Source organism: Podarcis filfolensis (genome assembly GCF_964270895.1).
Source record: "Podarcis filfolensis genome assembly, chromosome: 11".
NCBI classification, from domain to species: domain Eukaryota; kingdom Metazoa; phylum Chordata; class Lepidosauria; order Squamata; family Lacertidae; genus Podarcis; species Podarcis filfolensis.
The window spans coordinates 50312661-50334980 of record NC_139613.1 but is presented as its reverse complement, the minus strand read 5'-3'; the positions used below and the strand labels follow the sequence as shown (position 1 = coordinate 50334980).

Genomic DNA, 22320 nt, shown 5'->3' with positions numbered 1-22320 from the left:
AACTCATCAACGTAGCAAATTAAGTGGCTTGGGTACGGAAGGCAGCACAGCCTGAAGCATGATGGAAAAATTTATACCTTAAAGTACTGAGAGAGAAGCCTGATACCCACCTCAAGTTACCATGAAGCACTTTAAGCCGATTTAGCCCTACTGAGTTCAGGGACTGTAGCTCAAATCCAATTATTTCCCCCCTTAATGAGATTGTAGCTGATAGGGAAGATGGTGCAGTCGGAATATGAAGAAAGAAGGACAAAACCAGGATCAAATATATGCTTTTATTTTTTAAAAAAATTATGTGTCAAATAGAGCGCTGGAATATGTAGCAGCAACCAAAAAAGGCACAGGAGTGTAGAACAACCCAGACGTAACAGAAAGTCTTTAAAAAATAGTATTCACCAGAAATCTGGAACACCTATCATGGCAAATTCATTGAAGGACGGAAGAGGTCCTTTCTGACTCTAGGTGGCATACTGAAACTTCTACGGTATCAATGACAGTCCCTTTTCTGCACATCTTTAGCAGAGACCTGAGTGGTGGTCTCAAGCAAGTAATTGAGAGAAAGAGAGAGAAAGAGAAAGAGAGAGAAAAATTGGAACTTCCTGATTACAGTAGGGATATGTGCCCATGCAACTAAATGTTAAGTATTTCTAACTTATTCATGGTTTTTAAAGGTATTCATGAGTAAACATGGACAATAAACATCATTAGTGAATTAGTTTTCCCATTAACTTATGCATCCAACAGATTATGGTAAGAGATCGATATTTGTTTTGTTTGCTTGGTGGGAGAAATTCTACCAGCATTTCATCTGTGTGTGCATACAGATTGTACTGTACAATGCTGAACTCAATCCAGTGGAGACTGAGACTGAAATTTAACTGAGAGCTCCAATGTGTGCACAGCACTGGCGATCACCGGTATAAAAGTTAAATGCGGGGTAAAATCGCAGGAAAGGTCAACTTGTATAGAATAAAGGAATTGGCATGAGATAAGACATTTAATGGAAACCGGACAAATCGTTAGAAAAACAGCTCCTTCTGGGAATTTCAAAAACCAAAAGATCTTTAAAAAAAAGTGTACAAAATTCCCACATACCCAGTGTAATAAAAGCTACTTAAGTACATTATTCAAAAGCATAATTCCATAATACCGTTTAACTATCTGGTCTGACAGTAATAGGAACCTGTTTGGGGGAATGTTATTTAAAATAAGAGAGGTTAAATGAAGAATATCGTGTAAGTTTTCTCACCCTTTTCATGTTCATTAGCGTTAAACACAAAACTCTCAAACTCACATTTAGAGAGCTAGGAAAAGGAATAAGGCCCTTTAAGAACAGAGGTGAAACTCATGTAAAATGCCAGTGATAACAATGATCTCCAATTGAAACAGTACTTATACAGTGAGCAGAGTTTCACATTCCCATATTTGTGACTTTTTTTTTGTTCTGGAATGACTCAGTGGAAGTTGAGCTTTCCACTCCATCAGAAGAGAAAGTCAATGAGCTTGAACCTTGGGAGCCCAAGCCAATCCGCCATACAGTAGGAAAACCGGTATTCCCAGTGTTGGGTGAAGAACGAAGACTCAAGTATGCAGGCCTCAATTCAGCACTGACTCCGCAGCTTCCCTGATAAGCGAGGCAGCTTTGTCCAATTCCGGTTCTGTCTGTTCTACCGTCACTACAACTCGGATGCTGTTAGGGGCAAAAACAGGGTAGTCAGTCAAAGTTGTTGTCTTTTCGTTGCGCGGCAAAATGCGTGCAACCTTACAGCACAAACCAGACTCTTTAAGCTCCGGAACGCTGTTGCCAGTCAGAGAAGACATTACTGGCTTAGACAGATCAGTGGCCTGACTTAGTAAATGACAGCTGCATATGTACTCAGTCTCCTAATACTTTCCTTTGCCCATCAATATTTTTTTGCTTCACATAACAGTAGTGATAGCTTCCCCTGTCAATTCAGTAATAAGGATTATGAAGTCTAGATTTGGTGACTGGTATAGTTCAGTAGCTAGAAAAGGTACAGCGAGATAATGATGATGTTAATAATAAAATAAAATAAAATAAAATAATAATAATAATAATAATTTATTACTTATATCCCACCCATCTGGCTGGGCCTCGAGTCACTCTGTTGCTTCTAGTGACAACAGAATGTAAGTGACCTTATTCTCCCTCCCCATGCCTGATCTCAAGTAACCGTCAGACAGCATTTTATTAGCTATTCTTAAAAAAAACCTCACACATATTCCTGCCCTGAACCCTATTTAGGTATAGATGAGCAAGCCGTTTAGGCCAGTCTGCTTGTTCAATAGACGAGTCCATGACTTATAAAACAACAGCGACCTTGAAAATCCAGAGGTTCCAACACCAGCTACGGCATGCTTCTCAACCAACCCATTCTGCCTGCCGTCAGAAGAACAGTTTTGTTTTAATAGCAAGGTGAGCAAGTATTTACGAACCTGGGTGGTGGGAGAAATTTCTCTTCTTTCTCCAAATAGCGAGCCTGGGTTAATGCAATACCTCTGTTCATACACTGAGGAGAGAAACAGTAACATCAAGTGCCATGCTCATGTGTTATCGGACTGTTAAGTAACATGTGATACCCTGCCACAAGGAGCTAAATGCATTTTTAGTCCTGGTTTGTAATACTGTTCTCTCTCTTCTAGCCATCACCACGACTGCTCCTTGCTCTACAGGGCAGTTTAATTGGCCCACAAGCCGCCCCCAAACCGAGCTGCCCGCTTGGCGAGTCCCCGCACGCTGCGCTAAACTGGTGCAGCATGGCGACTCGCTACCGCGGTGCCGGAAATCGCATCTGCGCATGTCTAGATGCCAGAAATTGTGTCTGCTCCCCCATCCCAGAACCCGGCAAGCCTTAAAAGTAGGAGAGCAAAGAACTCGAAGACAGACGGCATGTAGCAGCACCCGTAAAAGTGATGAATGAAGAAGTGAGGGAGACGGGGGGGTGGACATTCACTCTGGACAATGCCATTATCCAAGAGGCTGGATTCTACAGCCTCTCTCTGTAAATACTGAATAAAAAGCAGACGGTAAGAGACATTTCCTTATCTTCGTACGTTCCTGGGCAACTGACTGGGAGTCGCCTGTCATTGTGGGACCACAGGGCTCAAGAGCCAGGGAATTTAGAGACATTCGTCCAGTGCTGTCTTGCCCTCAATACCCATCTCCCATAGCGGGTACAATGCTGCCTTTCATATGCCTTATTTTAAAAAGGGACCAATCCCAGATGATTGCTGTAGTAATCTTAGGGTTGCCAAATTTCAAAGTGTGAAAATCCTTTTTGGCCAAAGTTGTTGAACTTTCCTTTTCTCTTTTTACAAAAAACAGTTCTGGAGCTATTTTTAAGGGAATTTGCCCAAATCTACACTTCCGGCATGGGCTGCCATACGTCCGGATTTTCCCAGACGTTAAAGCGATTTCCGCCTGGACACCGTTTCCAACGGCCGAATCTCAGCTATGCCCAGGAAATTCTGGATGTATGGCAACCCTACTTTTCAAATGTAACCTTGCAACCCAGCACATGGAGGAATTCTAGAAGGAAGTGCAACAGAGACTTCAATACAGAACACCGTTCTTCTCATTGCTAGGCTTTGAGGACTGTAAAAAAGGACTCTTACATAATCAACAATTTCCTTCAGTAGCCTTGCATCACTCTCTCGAGATCCAGTGCTTTCTTCTAAGCGGAGGTGTAATGCTGGAGAAATGGATTGCCCCACTACACGTAGACCAGGAATCCTAAAAAAAAAAAAAGGTCAACATATCAAAAACGCTGATATGGTCAGCAATCAAATGAAAGAAAAACTGGCAACGTAAATTAGCAGTCGCTTTGTGACAATAGTGAACTCAATGGAATGCATTCTCTGCTTTCCTGTAGGACTGCATGACCGAAACAGCCAACCACACGGTCAAGTCAGGAAGGCTGCCCCATCCAATGGAACTCACCCCTCCCTCCCTCCCTCCCTCCCTCCCTCCCTCCCTTCCTTCCATCTATTCCTATACCAACCCATGATGGATCACAAGCAGAGAGCAGAAGCAAACATCATGCATTATAGCAGGTTGCCTAAGCAGCAGGTGGCCCATCTGCAGAGTACAGGCAAACTTCCCATCTCCCAAACCTTCAATTACTGTACTTTTCTTGGCCTCTGGATGTGATAGGGCCAGTATCCAAATAAACTAATTTGAGAAATGGAACTACTTTCCTACATGGACAGAATCAAATGTTTAACCACAGCAAGAACAGCTTTTCAGCACTGGATCAGCCAATTTCTACAGTATCGTCTAGTTCTGCGTAACCTGGAGTGTGGATGACAAAACATCTGGAAATGGCCATGTCAATTCTACCATTTTCTTTCAGCAACTTCCATCCCACAGCTACATGTGTACTTGTTTTAGATGCTAAACAGCTAGACTCTAGTGTGCCAAAGAGTGTCTAGGAGGAACAAAGCAGAGACAACACTGGCTTGATCAAATCTAGAAACAGAGATGACACATTTGACTTGGGGAGGCAGTTTCAACTCCTGTAAGAGTGCCAGTAGAATCTGCCTAAACTGCACTTCTAAATTAAGAGGTGAGGCACTTCCCTGAACTGTGGAAGAATATATTTTCCTCCAACTAGGTCAACATAAAAGCCGTGCCAGCCACGAGTTTTTCACTGGGCAAGTGGACAATGCTGTCAATAGGACAAAGATATGCAAAAACAAATTAAGAGTTTTGCTCAATTTAATTTAGAATTTAATCTCTAGAAACATCTCAATTTTCAATTATTCCACATTAAAATTGCTGGAAAGCATCTTGTTAAGAGCCTGAAATCTAATGGATTTTACTGGAAGGAAATCAATAACACGAGAGAGAGAAAGAAGCAGTGTTTGGAGATTAATATCATAAAGCAAGCAATCATCTAGTCACAAGCAAAATCATGAATGCAACTCTAACATACAGTTTACAAGGCAGATTTTTATGGAACCATGTGAGAGGCTTGCAGGCTGAAGACTTACAAAATAACTTTAGATCATTCACGAAGAACTTAAAAAGCTCAGGTCCCAATACCAATGCTTCATGTATAATTCTAACAGACAGCTTAAGTTATAAAATGGACCATTAGCACGTTTCAGAAATGAAGGCAACTAACTGCTACAAAAGGAAAAGGTAGTTTAATAAGAGAAACCGCCTTTGAATGCCAGCCAATTTAAAGCTTTGACATTTGCAGATTTCTCCCCAACCGCACTTTGTCATAAATGTACTGTACATTTCTAGAGGCTGCTTTAGAAGTCCCAAGTTGATATCCAAGTTCCCTTTGCCACTTACTTAAAATAAACCAACATCTGACTCAAGTACGCATCAAGCTAGAGAAGAACAATAAGCAAAGTGTCAGACAAAGCTCTTCCAGACAAAAGGTCAGTTAATGTTTGTGTTAAGAGAAGAGAGTCTGGCTTTGCTGGTATGGCAACCCTATTCTAAAGGATATTTTACATAGGCAGAGGATGGGGAATTTGGCACAATGAAATGTATGCCTAATGAAAACTTGTGCGACAGAAGATGTGGTAAATGTATGAGGTGAGAACTTATATGGAAAAGCTAAGGATAGTATGTAAGATGCACCTGACTACAGAAAAGAGAAATGCAGCATCGCCTTCAAAAAAGGGAACAGCCAAGGCTCTTTCGTGATTTGAAAGATGTGTTGAACACTGATGTGTTGAAGACGTTCAACACACCAGTGAATTCAGAGGCCCTAATCTAAACTTGGATATATTGAGTCACAACCTCTTGTGCTAAATAAAGTGAAATGTGCAGAAATTAATTTTGCACAAGAGGCTCAAACCTGAAGCATCCAAAATCTTGATGCTAGTCTTTGCAAATATTCCTGCATTAATACTTGGGAGTGCTCCAAAGTGAGCACAGAGCAAAGTCTCGGAAACAGGGTCTCCCACAAGTATCTATTTTCTCCAATGCTTTTGGCCAGCTACATCTTAATTATGACCACATTTACAGACACGGACTGCATCTTTGGTATCAATCAAAGACTGTATCCCCTGCTAATAATTCAATGTGCAAGTAAAATAGCTAGGAGTGCCTAGGAACAAAGGCTATTTTACACATGACATGTTTATTTACCCCAGCTATAAAATTTCATATAGCACTATTGGAGGGAGTATGATCTTTTAAACGCATGTCTGATATTGAAATGCCACAGAGAAAAATTTTAAACTGAAGATAAATTACAGCTAAACTGCCCATATTGTATTTCAAGAAATTGTTCCCTGCTTTAACTGTAACTGCAGTCAAACACAGAAGCCAGATTTTCTAAAGTAGCTCAAACTTCAACAGAGCTTGGGGGGGGACCCCACTAGGAGGTGCAATCTTATACAATCCTCTATATGCCTATTCAGAAGCAAGCCCTATTCCACTCACTAGGGATTACTCCTGGATAATATGGTATAGGATGTTTGGAAAACTATGGCTTTTTTAGGAGGCATTTTCCGTTCAACATGGAGTTCAAAGTAAGAAGGCAAAGCATTCACTTACCCTTGTAAAGCCTGGTGTATTCGCTTGCATTTTTGTCGTAAAATCTGAAAAATGCCTAGATAAAACAGTTTTAAGTTGGGGTATCTAAAACTGAGCAGGATAAATATAAACAGCTGTTTAAGTCTTGTGCTAGAGTTGCCACTTCTACAAATCTGCCTTTCTACCACTCGAGAGGTTACAGGAATTATACAGAGAAAATAAATGCTTAGCGATACAAACATGGGGCTCCCATGCTACCTTAGACCACGGGGAACAGACAACAGGCACCGTAGAACAGAAGAAGACCACATGGTCAACAGTGGGGCATTTTTGCCTCTTTTAAGTCAAGCTCATGAATCAATGAACTTCACCTTCTTTCAAAGGCAGAGCTGGAGAACTGCTAGAGAGCAAAAAGGCTTTCTCTTATCTCAACTTCTGGGTAAACAGACATGAAGGATGGTAGCAGAATAGTTCAGGCCTCTAAAGAAGCAATTCTCTTTCCTGGAGGGAGAACAACATAAGCCAGCGGAGGAGGCAAGGCTGGGAGGTGCTCTAACCCCTAGCCACCGAATTATTTCTGCTGTCATTTTTCCTAACCTTTTCCAACTGTAATCCAGTACAACTGGAATTGTGCACAATGTAGCAGATTTGGCCATTCTGAGATTTACAGGATGCCATTATGCTACCAGCTGTTTTCAATTCCCTTCGCAAGGATTTCCAACGCTGAATTTGCCTTTTTCTGGCACATTCTGAGTGACTTCTCAACTAGAGAGAAGACTCTCTTTCCTGGTAGCCATTGCTATTGCAATTTATTTTTCTTCTATATTTATATGTGTATCTCTCTATTCCAAAAAATAAAAACTCATGGCAGCAACAGAAGAGAAAGAAGAAACACCACGATCATGGATCTGAAGGATCTCCCTCATCCTTTGCTTACATCACTTTTAATGGAACAAATCACTTATATCATTTGTGGCCCATTCAACGAGCTTGGCGAGATTTCTTCGGAGATTTCTTGGGATTTCACCACTCTCAAAAAACTACAAACTTTCCTACTGCACTATGTACTAGGTGATATAGCACAACTATCCTCCAGATAACCTAGGCATCATTAAAAAAGAAGAAGGGCTGAGTCAACTATCAAGCATACCAAAATGTGAACTGCAATTCCTACAGTGAACCTACGAGCAATCTCTCATAAGAACAGGAAGTCAAACCCATCTCACAAGTCTGGCAGTTTATGCTAAACAGTTTTCTGCTTTTTAAAAAAAGATACCTGGGTTTTCCTCCATGATATTGAGGCCCTCAATGGCGGCAGCAGCTAGGAGAGGAGGCAGAGAGGCTGAAAAGCAGTACCCCTGACCAGATAATCTCTGGAAAGAAAAAGGAGCATGGAGTGACCACACTTTATATAGATAATTCATTGGTAAACAAGTTGGAATTTATCTGGATGCTTAGTTTGCCCTTGTTCCAAAGACCTAATCTGAAATTATTTCCAACAGCTACATGTGTGCAACACAGTATCTTTATTTGCATCAACCACTAGCCATAGCAATAAAATAAAATAAAATGTACTGAAGATAAGAGGTAAAAACTTAACTATACAAAATACATTTTGGAGGTTTACATCAATAATCACATAATATATCTTATTCTGATTGCCCCTGCTAAAAACCTTGCAGTTTTTGCTGTCACCTGATCATCTTGATCTGCTAAAAGAAAGGACACAGTAGCAATGGCTGAGTGACCTGGCATGGACAATAATAGAGGAGTAATAACCTCACTCCTCAAATCCTTATAAAGAGTGCAAGCCAGAAGCACATGAGCCACTGACTCAATACTGTCACCTACGAGATGGCAGTGAAGGCCGCTAAGAAGTCCTACTTCTCAGCCTCCATTGCATCCGCTAGCTCTTGCCCGGCGCAGTTATTTAGTATAATTCGGTCTTTAACGTCCCTCGAAGGACAGCCAAATTTAAATAACAATTTGACACACAGCTGTGAGGCATTTGTAAGCTTTTTTGCGGAGAAGGTCCTGTTGCTCCGCCATGACCTCCCTGCCAATTTGGATACAATAAAGGAACTGGAGGCCCCTCGACTGTCCTCGGGTCCAGTATTGGACCACTTTGACTGGATATCCCCAGCCGATGTGGACAGACTCCTCCGAGCTGGAAAGCCCACCACTTGTCCTCTCGACCCGTGCCCGTCCTGGCTGATTAGAGCGTGTCCAGACGAGGTGCGGGCCCCCCTGGGGGATATCATCAATTTGTCCCTTGGCACCGGGACATTCCCAGGGGAACTGAAGGAGGCAGTGGTGCGCCCGCTTTTAAAGAAAACATCATTAGATCCCTTAGATCTATCCAATTACCGCCCGGTTTCGAATCTTCCATTCCTGGGTAAGGTGATTGAGAGAGCGGTTGCGGAACAGCTTGGTAGGTTTCTGGATGAAACATCGGCTCTGGATCCATTCCAGTCCGGCTTCCGCGCTGGTCATGGGACCGAGACGGCTCTGGTCGCACTAACAGATGATCTCCGCAGGCAGCTGGATCGAGGCGGGTCGGGGCTGCTGATTCTTTTAGACCCCTCAGCAGCCTTCGACATGGTCGATCACGAACTCCTGGACCACCGCCTTGCCGACGTGGGGATCCAGGGCACAGTCCTTCAATGGCTGCGCTCGTTTCTCTCTGGTCGGGGACAGAGGGTGGCGCTTGGGGGGGAATTGTCATCCCGCCACTCCTTGGTGTGTGGAGTGCCCCAGGGTGCGATACTCTCCCCAGTGCTTTCTAACATCTTTATGCGCCCCCTTGCCCAGCTTGTCCGGAGTTTTGGGCTGGGCTGCCATCAGTATGCTGATGACACCCAACTCTATCTGTTGATGGATGGCCATCCTGACTCGGCCCCAGACACACTGATCAGATGCTTGGAAGCTGTGGCTGGATGGTTACGTGGGAGCCGGTTGAAGTTAAATCCTTCGAAGACAGAGGTCCTCTGGCTGGGACGGGACGATATGAGATTGAGGGGGCAACTCCCATCTCTTGCGGGGGTGCAATTAGTGCCAGCACCGTCCGTTAAGAGTTTGGGTGTAATCTTCGATACCTCCCTCTCCATGGAGGCGCAGATTGCAGCTATAACAAAGGCGGCATTTTTTCATCTCCGCCAAGCCAAGCAGTTGCTCCTTACCTCTCTCGCCCTGACCTAGCCACTGTGATCCACGCGACGGTCACCTCCAGACTGGATTATTGTAACTCGCTCTACGTGGGGCTGCCCTTGAGACTGACCCAGAAACTCCAGCGGGTGCAGAATGCCGCAGCGAGACTCCTTACGGGGTCTTCGCTGCAAGATCACATTCATCCGGTGCTATACCAGCTGCACTGGCTCCCGGTGGAGTACAGGATCAGGTTTAAGGTGCTGGTTTTAACCTTCAAAGCCCTATACGGCCTAGGACCCTCGTACCTACGGGACTGCCTCTCCTGGTATGCCCCACAGAGGAACTTACGGTCTTCAAATAAAAACATCTTGAAGGTCCCAGGCCACAGAGAGGTTAGGCTGGCCTCAACTAGAGCCAGAGCTTTTTCGGCTGTGGCTCCAACCTGGTGGAACGCTCTGTCGCAAGAGACAAGGGCCCTGCAGGACTTGACATCTTTCCGCAGGGCCTGCAAGACAGAGCTGTTCCACCAGGCCTTTGGTCAGGGCGCAGCCTGACTCCCTCCTTTGGCAATCTTTACAAAACTTTAGTTTATGGTTGCCATCAATTTTTATTTTAATTAATTTTTATAATGTTTTTATAATGTTGCACTGTTTTAGTGTTGTTAGCCGCCCTGAGCCCGGCTTCGGCTGGGGAGGGCGCAATATAAATAAAAATTATAATTATAATTATTATTATTATTATTATTATTATTATTATTATTATTATTACTGCCCTCTCCACAAGGACATAGCCGTTTTCCCAGCGAGATTTTTCAAAATCGACCCTCAAGTACAGCCGAAGGCAGTATATTCAATCTTGCAAAAGTGAAAGCTCGTCTGTATTTTGGAATTGTTAAATTTTGCAAAGAGGATGCCAAAGTGATTAGGTGGAAAACAATCATACCATGGACAAAATGTCCTTGTTGTGGCCAAATTATTCTGTCGCTCGATATCATATAGGTAAAGGTAAAGGGACCCCTGACCATTAGGTCCAGTCGCAGACGACTCTGGGGTTGCGACACTCATCTCACTTTACTGGCCGAGGAAGCCGGCATACAGCTTCCGGGTCATGTGGCCAGCATGACTAAGCCGCTTCTGAAGAACCAGAGCAGCGCATGGAAACACCGTTTACCTTCCCGCTGGAGCGGTACCTATTTATCTACTTGCACTTTGATGTGCTTTCAAACTGCTAGGTTGGCAGGAGCTGGGACTGAGCAATGGGAGCTCACTCCGTCGTGGGGATTCAAACTGCGACCTTCTGACTGGCAATCCCTAGGCTCTGTGGTTTAACCCACAGCCCCACCCGTGTCCCTTTCGATATCATATAGGTGCTGTCTAATTAAATTATTTGCTTTACTGAAGCCCAGGCTCTCCTTTGCTCTAGGACCTTCACACCTACTATCAACTACTTCTCCCCAATTCTTGCCAGGTCAGCCACCTTCCTTTATGTATACTGGGCACCAATTCAACTGCATCCAGTGAAACCTTTGCCCCATTCCGCAGCAATAGCTGCTGATGCTCCTTGTTTGCTGCGGCTCCCTTGCATGGCCGTAATAAATAACAAGATGAAAGATGAAAAAATATTTTAGTAATTGCAGTGGCACCTTAAAGATAAACTAAATATAAGCTTTCAAGGTATGAGCTTTCGTGTGTAATACACATTTCATCAGATATTCTGAAGCAGAGGTCACTTCAACCTGTTGATGACTGTTATGGCAGTTGGTTCCACAGGGAAGGGCAAGGGATTTTTAAAGGGATAGATGACCAAAACTAGCTTTCATGTATATAATGGGACATGAATCCAATATCTCTATTCAGACCAGGTCTCTCCATTGTTTTTAGTTTGGTAATGAGTTGTAATTCAGCAACTTCTCTTTCAAGTGTATTTCTAAAATTCTTTTGCAATAAGACAGCTACTTTAAGAACTTGTACAGAATGTCCTGGGAGATTAAAGTGTTCTCCTATTGGTTTCTCTGTTTTATGATTCCTGATGTCAGATTTATGCCCATTTATCCTTTGGCATGAAGTTTGTCCTGTTTGTCCAATATAGAGAGCTGAAGGGCAGTGTTGGCATTTGATAGCATATATAATGTTGGAAGATGAACAAGATGGTGTTATTCTCAACTGACAACATGAAGAGGAGATGCTCCCACCAGCCTACCAACATCTGCCAGACTGGCCAAGTGTGACTCCACTCTATCCAATACCTGCCTTGGTCACAGTATTCTACTGGAACTGCAAAACATACAACATATCATGCATTTCCGGTTTTTACACCTACCTGGTGATCAATAACAAAGGATCGCCCGCAGCAAAACCCTCCAATAGAAGCCAGGGAGTTTTCCATGTTTGCACTTATAAGATCAATGTCATCCATCTGTTGCACAAACAGGGCAATACCAGAGTTAGTTAAAAACAGCATGTTTGGTAACCAGCCATATAGCTGTAGAAAGGTTAGACTAGCTTTCCGAATTATTTAACCCTTCCAAACGTGCCCATAATTAACAAACTCTTTAAATTCATCTAGAGAACGACGGACAGCAAAATACAAGAGATACAAATACAAAATACAATTAAAGTGGCACTCAATGCAAATTTCTGGTGTCAGTGGATATCCTACAAAGTACAGTGGTACCTTGGTTCTTGAACTTAATCCGTTTCGGGAGTCCGTGGAAGCTGCGTTGGACGTTCTGCTTCTGAAAAATGTTATCAAACTGAAACACTTACTTCTGGGTTTGCGGCATTTGGGAGCCGATTTGTTTGGCAACTAAGCTGTTTGGGAACCAAGGTACCACTGTATCCACAATTTAAGTTTTCCTGTTTTTATCCACTAAGATCTAAAAGAGCAAAGTGGATCTGAAGCAGCTCTCAACTTAACTCTGGAATACATTCAGTTAACAGATTTGACCCGAGTGTCAATATTAATGTAAATTTCTACATGCACTTTCCAGAATGATTACAATGACACAACTCATCTGGAAGAAAAATGCTCTAGGATTCAAAAGATGAACAGGGAGCAGGATTTTTTTCCCTTCCAAGATTAGCTCCTTGCATCTTTCCAAGTTCTACTTTATGAGCTCTTTGCCTCTTTGTGGATAAACAGTTCTTGGACATGTAGAGGACACTACAAGTGAATCCTAGCCAGTAATTTGTAAAATGTTCTGAAGGATTTATATAAAGTTATGTGTTAATGTGCATCATGCAGGTATATTGATGCATACAACATCTTTGTGTTAAGTATGTTCTTTCATATCAGAAAATTCACCCATTCATTTGTCCGATCCCAAAGCAGATTCTTGACAAATTCAGAAAAAGGCAAAGCAGTAACAAAAACCTGCAAACTGAGTAAGTCGCAGTAGATTGTTTTAAAAGGAAACTGATTTTGATAACTTGAAGATGTTTTACATATTTGTTGCTATTAATAATCCCTCCTGCATTTAAATTTTCATTGCAAAGCAAATATTTAAGGGATTATGCAAGAGACAAGATTGCCATGCACAGAATTTGCATATAATGGCTGCTAAGCCACTGCTATAAACATGACGAACATATCAAAAGTTGTTTCTTCCTTTTGGCACAAAAAGGCATTGTCATCAGAGAAAAGCATGCACTTACATTTATTCCAAAATGTTCTGTAACTCCTCGTCCATGTTCTCCCAGCACTCCAAAGGAAAGACTTTCTTCCAAAAATAACCTCACTTTGTATTTGTATTTCAATTTCACCTACATATTTATTCAATTGCAAGTAACACAAGAAAGCACAAGATTATCGAGTGCTCAGGACAAGAAACCAGATTCATGCACAAGTTGTCAAGTGTTCAATCAGATTGTTGTTCAGTCAACTTCATTCTAAAAACGCAAACCTCCATGCACTTTAATTCCTTGACATTGTTGTAAGATATGGGACATATTTAGCCTGATTGTGCACAGAATATAATTTTCTGTGCACTGGTGCCTCACTGAGTAGCTGGACTTTTGGGAGTCGAGGGTGTGTGTGCGGTGAAATATCAAAATACAGAACTAGTACCCTTAAAACTTTGGGAGTAGGAACAGACTTCCTTGAAGGAACAAATAGAAAGCCTTCTTACTGAGAAATTGCCCAAATGCATTGTAACAAACTTTCCCCCGTTATAGCACCACTAATGAAAGTTATCAATGCACAACTAGGCAGAACACAGCAGCACCAATATAACACACCTCATTCCCCGTGTGAGAATATTGTCTCCTGCCTCAAAATTGCTGCATCCCATTCTTCTGACCACTGCACCAGCCAAGTGTCCTCATATATAAGGGGTGAAGCCCTCAATCCCTATCTAAGGTAAAGGTAAAGGACCCCTGGGTTGGTAAAGTCCAGTCAAAGGCAACTATGGGATTGTGGCGCTCATCTCACTTTCAGGCCGAGAGAGCCAGCGTTTGTCCGCAGGCAGCTTTCTGGGTCATGTGGCTCGCATGACTAAACCACTTCTGGCTCAACTGAACACCGTGACGGAAACCAGAGCGCACGGAAACGCCGTTTACCTTCCTGCCACAGTGGTACCTATTTATCTACTTGCACTGGCATGCTTTTGAACTGCTAGGTTGGCAGGAGCTGGGACAGAGAAACAGGAGCTCACCCCATTGTGCAGATTTAAACCGCCAACCTTCTGATCAGCAAGCCCAAGAGGCTCAGTGGTTTAGGTCAAACACACATATCAGTAAACAGTCTAGTATTTTTCTGTTCGTTCTTCACATAGCACATAATGACTGGTAGGGAAAATACTTATCGACAAAAACTACCTACTCACCAATTCCGGAAGAGGACAAATATCTCCAGCGTTAACATACAAACCCTCAACCACGATAAAGCGCCGGGTTACACGAGCTTTACGAGGGTTCTGCAGAGAAACAAAAGTTTTGTATGGATGCTTCTTAACAGATGCTTGTTATGAGATAATCTCACTTAGGTTACTATTAAAATGCCATCAAAAGTTGACAAAATGTACAGAAGAAAAGCTTGAGCTTATGCCAGCAGAAATCAATGGCCTTAAACACATTTTTAACAATATGATACTTTGCGGTTAAGCATTCTTTATAGCCAGTAAGCTCTGCAGCCAGGATAAAGGCTTAATGCTATTAACTCCGAGCCTTTAACACAAATGTTGATGTATAAAGAAATGTGCATGGCTCTGTTTTGATACTACTTTAATACAAAAATGGTGCTTACAGTGTGGTTGTGAAACAAAATGGAAGTATTTTTTACACTGCACTGATATTGCGGTGGTGTGTGTGTTCTGGTTATTTTGAGTTTTTTAAAAAAGATTTTTTTTTTTAAAAAAAGAAAAAGTGGGTGAACTGCATGTCTTACAGTTCCATCTGTAGATTTTTCAAAAGTTAAGTGCAAGTTGCAGACACCAAGCACGGCTATCTGAATAAATGAAACACAGCTGCCAAACCTACTTCAAAAGATACACAACACTTCATTTCCAGAATGGACTAGAAGATAAATAATGAGCATTGAAGGCATCAAAATATGTTAGCTTAAAAATACACCCTACAACACATCAATGACTTCAAAAATACCGTACCTTCTGATCTTCAATCTCCTGCTCTTTGAGTAGATGCTCAAGGTCAGCCATATCATTATGTTTAAAAAACTTGATGTTGCTTCTCGATGCCTGTAAGCCTTTCTGAATAGCAAAGCACGCTGCTTCATCACTGTAAATACACAGAATTGTGTCAGTTCACTCTTAGCATGAGCTGCCTTTTTGAAGTCTGATTTCTCTCCATAATGTACTTTTCATGAATTGCCACACAATATGCTTTTTTGACCATATGAGCAGCCTCAACCACCTCCAGCTACAGAAGTGGACAGCAAGACTGCATTCGATTAGCAATATCGTCACATGACGGGGCTCTTGCATTCTTCTCTCTCTGAAATGGCCACAAGGAGATGACATGCTTTTGCTTCTATTTCCAATTGCAGTTTAACTGTGTTATTTTTATCTGTGGTTTATTGAAACAAGCCAGCTTCATGAACAATGTTTCCCGGTTTGCCTGTTTTAGCAAACCATAGTTAACATTCATGACAGCTTCCCTAGGTTTTGCTACAACACTAAAATGTGAAGCTTCCAATCTTCTTCACTGGTGACAGAAAGGAAAATGAATGTGCCTGAGGCTCATTCACATAATGATAAAACCATAATTTGTTATGTTTGAATGCAGCCAGTGTATGAGAGCTGCTCAATCAATAGCCAACAATTTTGTTTTTCCTGTGTTCACAAGGAACTGTTACTAAGATCATTTTGTTTATTAAAATGTTTCTATCCCTCTGTATGAATCAAAAAGATCCCCAAGGTGTAAATACACACACACACACACACACACACACAGCGCGCTTTTTTCTGGGGGGACGCATACCCCTAAACATTCTGTGAATCTTTGTACTTTTGTCCATTAACTTTATCTATTTTTTCTGATTGGAACTATAAAATGGTGGTTTTCTTGAGTCAAAATGAGAGTACCCCTAAATATTTTTTTAAGAAAACACACACACACAAACAAAATAGCTATAGCAGACATCACACAATAAGCAAACAGCAGAATAAAAGAGAGAAAAAACAGGTTACAGTAAAAATCAACAGAAAGAGTGTAAGCTTTCTTCTTATGCCCTAATAAAGTAATTTTTTTGAAAAAGAATACCCTTCACTGTCTAAAGCTGTCTAAACAGATCATTAGTTGCTCAGGGCTAGGTTCAGAGTGGCTTCAAACCTCCCAGGGTTGCGGTAACATCAACCAGGGTGGATAAAAATCAATGATTTTTTTTTTAAAAAAAATCAGATTTTTTAAAATTTAAATCAGATTTTTAAAATAAAATGGTTTTGGAGGAAAGATCTTTCTAAAGATAATTTCCAATTTAAGTTACATTATAGTCCAAAGGCTATTCATCAGGATATAAGGATTTGTTTTAAGTTTTTCATGTGTGCTAAAACTCAGTCTAAGGTGCTGTTTTTTAAAAAAAGGTTAACCACATCAGTTAACAAACATGGATACATATGCTATAATGTTACTGCTTTAGTTAAATAAATTGTTTAAATTGTTATTAAGGAAATGATTATTTTTCTCCTTCCAATAAAGTACAGCAGAAAAGTTGTCCAAATATAAATAGTTAACTTATTAAACCGTACAATTTCATAATTATCTGTCTATGTATTTCTAATAGTATAACCAAATCAGTAATTTTTGATATAAGTGTAAAAACTACTCTGAAAATTTATTATTCCAAAAATGAAACCTTCCTCTGGTTGTAAATATTAAGATTATAGCAGAAAGAATGAGATTTTCTGTAAAAAAGAAAAGAAAAAAAGATTTAAATCAAGTCTTACTGACTAGTGATTTAAATCAAATCCACCCTGCCATCAACTATGGTAATCTTCTGGATCACCTGGCTGGAAGGCATTGTGCTATATAGAGCTCCTTTAAAGGAGTTTCAGAAGGTTGCATCACTCCTCCAACTCATCATCTTTGGCATACAGGATGTCACACTGATTCATCTTGTCTCTCAACATGAATATGAAACAGCTAGATCATCCCGGTATTTGGGCTAGAGATCATCTATATGCAGATCAAAACTAGCATTCATTTCCATTTTTTGATGCAACGGAAGTTCTAAACTGGTGAGTTCCGGAGTAGATTAAGGTGAACAAACCGAAGCTTAATCTAGACAAGGCAGAGGTGCTGCTAGATGGACGTTCTGGCAGGCTAGAAGAGGTATGGGAGAGGCCTTCCTCTTAAAAAAAAGAAATCTGGTTTGCAGCTTGGCAGTGCTCTTAGGTAAAGCCTTGCTTAAGGATGTTCAGATAGCAGAAGTGGTTACGGCTGCCTTTTGCCAGATCTGGCTAGTGGAGCTGCTGTGCCCTTATCTCGGAAACCAGACTCAGACATATCCTAGTCACTTCTAGCCGATCATTGTAACACTATGTTAGGGCTGCCTTTGATGGCAGAGCAAAAACTTCAAATAGACCAGAATCCCTCTGGCCCAGCGCTGACAGGAGATAGCAGTTTGCAGCATAAAACTGCAATACTGCATCATCTGAACTGTCTACCTATTTGTTTCTATACTCAACTCAAACTCCAGTTAATAAGAGTCTGTAGGTCTATAGTCATCACCTAAAACTGAGCCCAGCGACAAACTGGTACCTAGTGAAGATGGAACAGTATCGGGTTTTATGGTTTGTTTTTTCAGTCATTTTTATTAGTTTTGGATAGGATTCCGTGGTTTTGAACTTTAGAGCCCTATATGGCTTGGGAACAGAGCACCAAATATCTCCACACATATGAATCTGCCTAACCCCAGAGATTAGCTCCATGGGTTTGAAACGTGGAGAGAAAATTTTCTGAGCTGATGGCAAGATAACCATATCCTTCCAAAAGGTTCAAACTGAGCTTGTCTTCTGAAGAGCAGCTAAGACATTAGGGCTGGGGCAGGGGGACCACAGACATCTTTAGGTATTACTCCTTGAATTAGTTATTTGATTACACTGCTCATAATCTCTTAATTGCAATTTTAAACATAAAGGCTATTTTAATATTCTTTTATTCATTGTTTTACATTTTTTTTAAAAAGTTTGCTTGCCACCTTCAATATTTTTTTTAAAGGAAGCTAGTATATTAATAAGGAGAAAACTGCCAGGGCTAGGTAATTCCTAGCCATTGAACTCACTCAGTTCATAGGTTACGTGGGGGGAAAATGGAAAGGGGGGAAAAATCAGACTACGTATGCTACAGACACATTTATCTGGGAATGTCCAATTGAGTTCTATGAGATTTACACACGCACACACACGATTTCAGTTAGTATCAACTAACACATAACAAGCACAAGCTCAGTAAGAGGAGATTTTTGTCTGACATTAAGTAAATTCATTCCAACCACTCATCAAGTGCATTTCTTTGCTTGGCTGTAACCTATGGGGGATACTGACAAAACGTTTCAACAGCTGCTAGCAATTTTTAAAGAGTTGATTCTGAAGCAGCAATTGATCGTTAAAACCAAGTAGTCATTTTGAAAGCATTTCATAAGCGATTAAAACTACCCCTTAATAGGCATTTAAAATGGTATCAAGATACAGCTTTGAAAATGACAAGATCATATAAGCGATCCTACACTGGTGCTGAAAAATTGTGCATAACCACTTTCCTAACAATCACGTTCAGCCCTTCTTCTAGGAGAAGGCCTATTAAAGTGGTTTTATAACTGTCCCAGTTAATCTCATTTTTAAACAATTGAGATTGATAGCTCATAATGCATGTTCACTAAAAAAGACCACAGATCCCACTAAGAGCTGGTAACCAGAAGCAACAGCTTGTAGGTTGTCCCTTTGAAAGAAATATCTATGGTTAACTTGGGTGTACACAGACTGCTAGCAACAATTCCCAGATTGCAACAGCTGGGGAAAGTGTCACTACAACAGGGGAGATTGTCCCTATCAGGTATATGAGATGCCCCCATCTATAGCCCAGCTCATAGGCTTCTTCCTCCAAGCAGTTTTGCATCTGTAAGCCATTGGTAGAGACTGCAGGAGGAAGGCACACAATGCATATATTCACTGGACACCTTACTGTACTCTAGCCTAGTTTGGAAATCTCTCCCCCAAAGGCTCAACCAAACCTAAAGCATGCACAACTGTTCTAAGAGCGCCAAGACAAATCTGTTTGAAAAGGGTTTGACTTGAAGTGGTTCAAACAGAAAGAATAAGTTCTGTTTTAGTTTAAATCGATTCTATCTGGTTATCTCCCGCTTGGACTACTGCAATATGCTCTACATGGGGTTAGCTCTGAAGGTGACTCAGAAACTACAACTAATCCAGAATGAGACAGCTAGACTGGTGACTGGGAGCGGCCGCCGAGACCTAAAGCATCTTCATTGGCTCCTAATACATTTCTGAGCACAATTCAAAGTGTTGGTACTGACCTTTAAAGCCCTAAATGGCCTCGGCTCAGTAGACCTGAAGGAGCATCTCCACCCCCATCATTCACCCTGGACACTGAGGTCCAGCTCTGAGGGCCTTCTGGCGGCTCCCTCATTGCGACAAGTGAGGTTGCAGGGACCAGGCAGAGGGCCTTCTCGGTGGTGGCGCTTGCCCTATGGAATGCCCTCCCACCAGATGTCAAGGAAATAAACAACTATCTGACTTTTAGAAGACATCTGAAGGCAACCCTGTATCAGGAAATTTTTAATGTCTAATGTTTTACCATTTTTTATGTGCTGTAGGCCACCCAGAATTGCTGGGTGAACCTAGCCAGATGGGCGGGGTATAAATGATAAAATTAATGTTGTTGTTGTTAAGCCAGATAAAGGTAAAGGTAAAGAGACCCCTGACCATTAGGTCCAGTCGTGACCGACTCTGGGGTTGCAGCGCTCATCTTGCTTTATTGGCCGAGGGAGCCGGCGTACAGCTTCCGGGTCATGTGGCCAGCATGACTAAGCTGCTTCTGGCAAACCAGAGCAGCACACGGAAACACCGTTTACCTTCCCACCAGAGTGGTACCTATTTATCTACTTGCACTTTTGACGTGCTTTCAAACTGCTAGGTTGGAAGGCAGGGACCGAGCAACGGGAGCTCACCCCATCGCGGGGATTCGAACCGCCGACCTTCTGATTGGCAAGTCCTAGGCTCTGTGGTTTAATCCACAGCGCCACCCGCATCCCTGTTAAGCCAGATAGGCGGATATAAATAATAAAATTATTGTTTTATGATGATGATGTAGTAATAGTAGTAGTGGGGTTAACTACCACACACAGGATTCTATGATTCTTGAATTTGAAGGAAGAAAATTAGGTGAACAAGGCAAGTCACAGGATAAAAATAGCCACATCTGCATTGGCACTCCCCCCACCTCCAAGTGCTGTAGTTCCAGGAATTGCTATCAACTGCAATGTTGCTTGCTCACGAACACACAGTCCAGTATGGTAGGGATTCCTCTTTTGATAGAGAGAGTGTAAACTGGCTCTAAAATTTTTACCTTTTGTGAAATATGGTACCTAGAAACAAGTGGATTTTGCTATGAAGAACCTCATCCTTACAGAGAGGAGAAGAAATACTACAGAGATTCTGAACTTAAGTATCCCCCTGGATATGGAATCTTTGGCTTACGGCCACGGCAAACCCAGAAGTGTATACTTCCGGGTTTCGCCCCGCGCACAAGCGCTCCATGTACCTTGCGCATGCGCACAAGTGTGTCTCTATTTACATAATTTTTGGGGTGAAAACAGACCCCCAGAACAAATAAGTTTGTATCCAGAGGGTCCACTGTAATATAGAAAAAGTGAAGATTACGTACACAAAAACAATGTCTCCTCGTTTTGAATAGGCAGGAATAGCACTGGCAATTGTAGCAAATCCATAGGAATATATGATAGCTTCCTCGGTCCTCATAAATTTGGCAAGTCGTTCCTCCAGTTCCAGATGTACATCTGTTTGAGAAGGGTAGTTTATGTTTTAGAAAAGTCACACAAAGATGCAAAGTCATTAACAGCATGAAAATCTATTCAACTCTGCCCAGGTTATTTTCTCCTTCACACACACACACACACACACACACACACACACACGGACGGAACAAGTACAGGCTGACAATCCTGTCATTCTAACCAGGTGCAAAGTAACTCATCTGAGTGTTTGACTGCATTACCTTAAAAGGGCACTTATGTTTTGTGAGTAAAAGTAAGCAAGCCACACTCAAGATACCTGTCAGAAATATTCCAGAAACGAATACCAAAATGTGTCTGTTGTTGGGAAACTAGAAACAGAGGGAATCAACACTGCCAAGTTTCAGAGGCTTGTTTAGAAAGCTAAGGGGCAATTATCTTAGCTCTATATTAACATAGTGCATTCCAAGTGGAATTCCCCAAGCAGTTTTCAGGCTCGATAAACCAACAAAGCAATCAGTGGAGTTAAATCTCTTCTCCTGACACTTATTCCTATCTTGCATTTTTCCACTTTTTTTTTATTGCCTTCTCTCATCCCCTACCTTCCTACTCCTCCCCAACTCATTTTCTGAACATCCATCATTTCGAATGAAACATTCGCATCTATCACTTACTGAGCCCTATTTTACAGATTCATCCATTATTATTTAAAAAATGTTTTTACTGAATATTTCCTGGGGTTACCAAAGTACATACATCACCTCTATTTTCAGATTCTAAAGTTTTTTTCTGCAGATCAGTGAGACTTCAATATTGCATATTGCATACAAGGGTGGGGGAGAAGAGAGTTGGGGGGGGAGAAGGGAGGTAGTAAACTTTCATTGTTTTACATGGTATATGTGCAAGGTTTTTGTGTCAGCGTCACGTGGGTAGGTTCTCTTTCTATTCCTTTATCAGTTTTCTTTGGCACTGAGAGCGGTTGGGGGCCCAAGGCATGGATGGTCACCTACAGTTGACTGCAGTGAGTTTTGTTTGCCCCGTGTGTGTGGCGTTGTTGGGTCAAGCTAACCATCGATTCATATGCTGCCAGTGGGTTCACCTTTATTACACACACAACCCAGCAAGATCCACCCATTTAAGAAGAATTAACCGTTGTCCCCAAATATAATTTCAACCATGGTGAAAAACGTGAATTAAGATCCATCTCA

At 41.7% G+C, this 22320-nt stretch overlaps 1 protein-coding gene across 1 annotated transcript in view; it reads right to left on the bottom strand.

The window, feature by feature from the left end:
• Nucleotides 1-261: 261 nt before the first annotated feature.
• The window catches only part of SPTLC1 (serine palmitoyltransferase long chain base subunit 1), a 35298-nt gene continuing 13239 nt past the window's right edge, over nucleotides 262-22320 (bottom strand). Inside the window, exons 6-15 of the mRNA XM_083576966.1 lie at nucleotides 21025-21157; nucleotides 15270-15399; nucleotides 14490-14579; nucleotides 13321-13428; nucleotides 11987-12082; nucleotides 7797-7893; nucleotides 6542-6596; nucleotides 3637-3754; nucleotides 2458-2531; nucleotides 262-1690 (exon numbers count right to left, since the gene is read on the bottom strand). Of these exons, the coding sequence (XP_083433092.1) occupies nucleotides 1597-1690; nucleotides 2458-2531; nucleotides 3637-3754; nucleotides 6542-6596; nucleotides 7797-7893; nucleotides 11987-12082; nucleotides 13321-13428; nucleotides 14490-14579; nucleotides 15270-15399; nucleotides 21025-21157 (995 nt within the window). The 3' untranslated portion in view covers nucleotides 262-1596. The remainder of the gene's footprint in view (nucleotides 1691-2457; nucleotides 2532-3636; nucleotides 3755-6541; nucleotides 6597-7796; nucleotides 7894-11986; nucleotides 12083-13320; nucleotides 13429-14489; nucleotides 14580-15269; nucleotides 15400-21024; nucleotides 21158-22320) is intronic.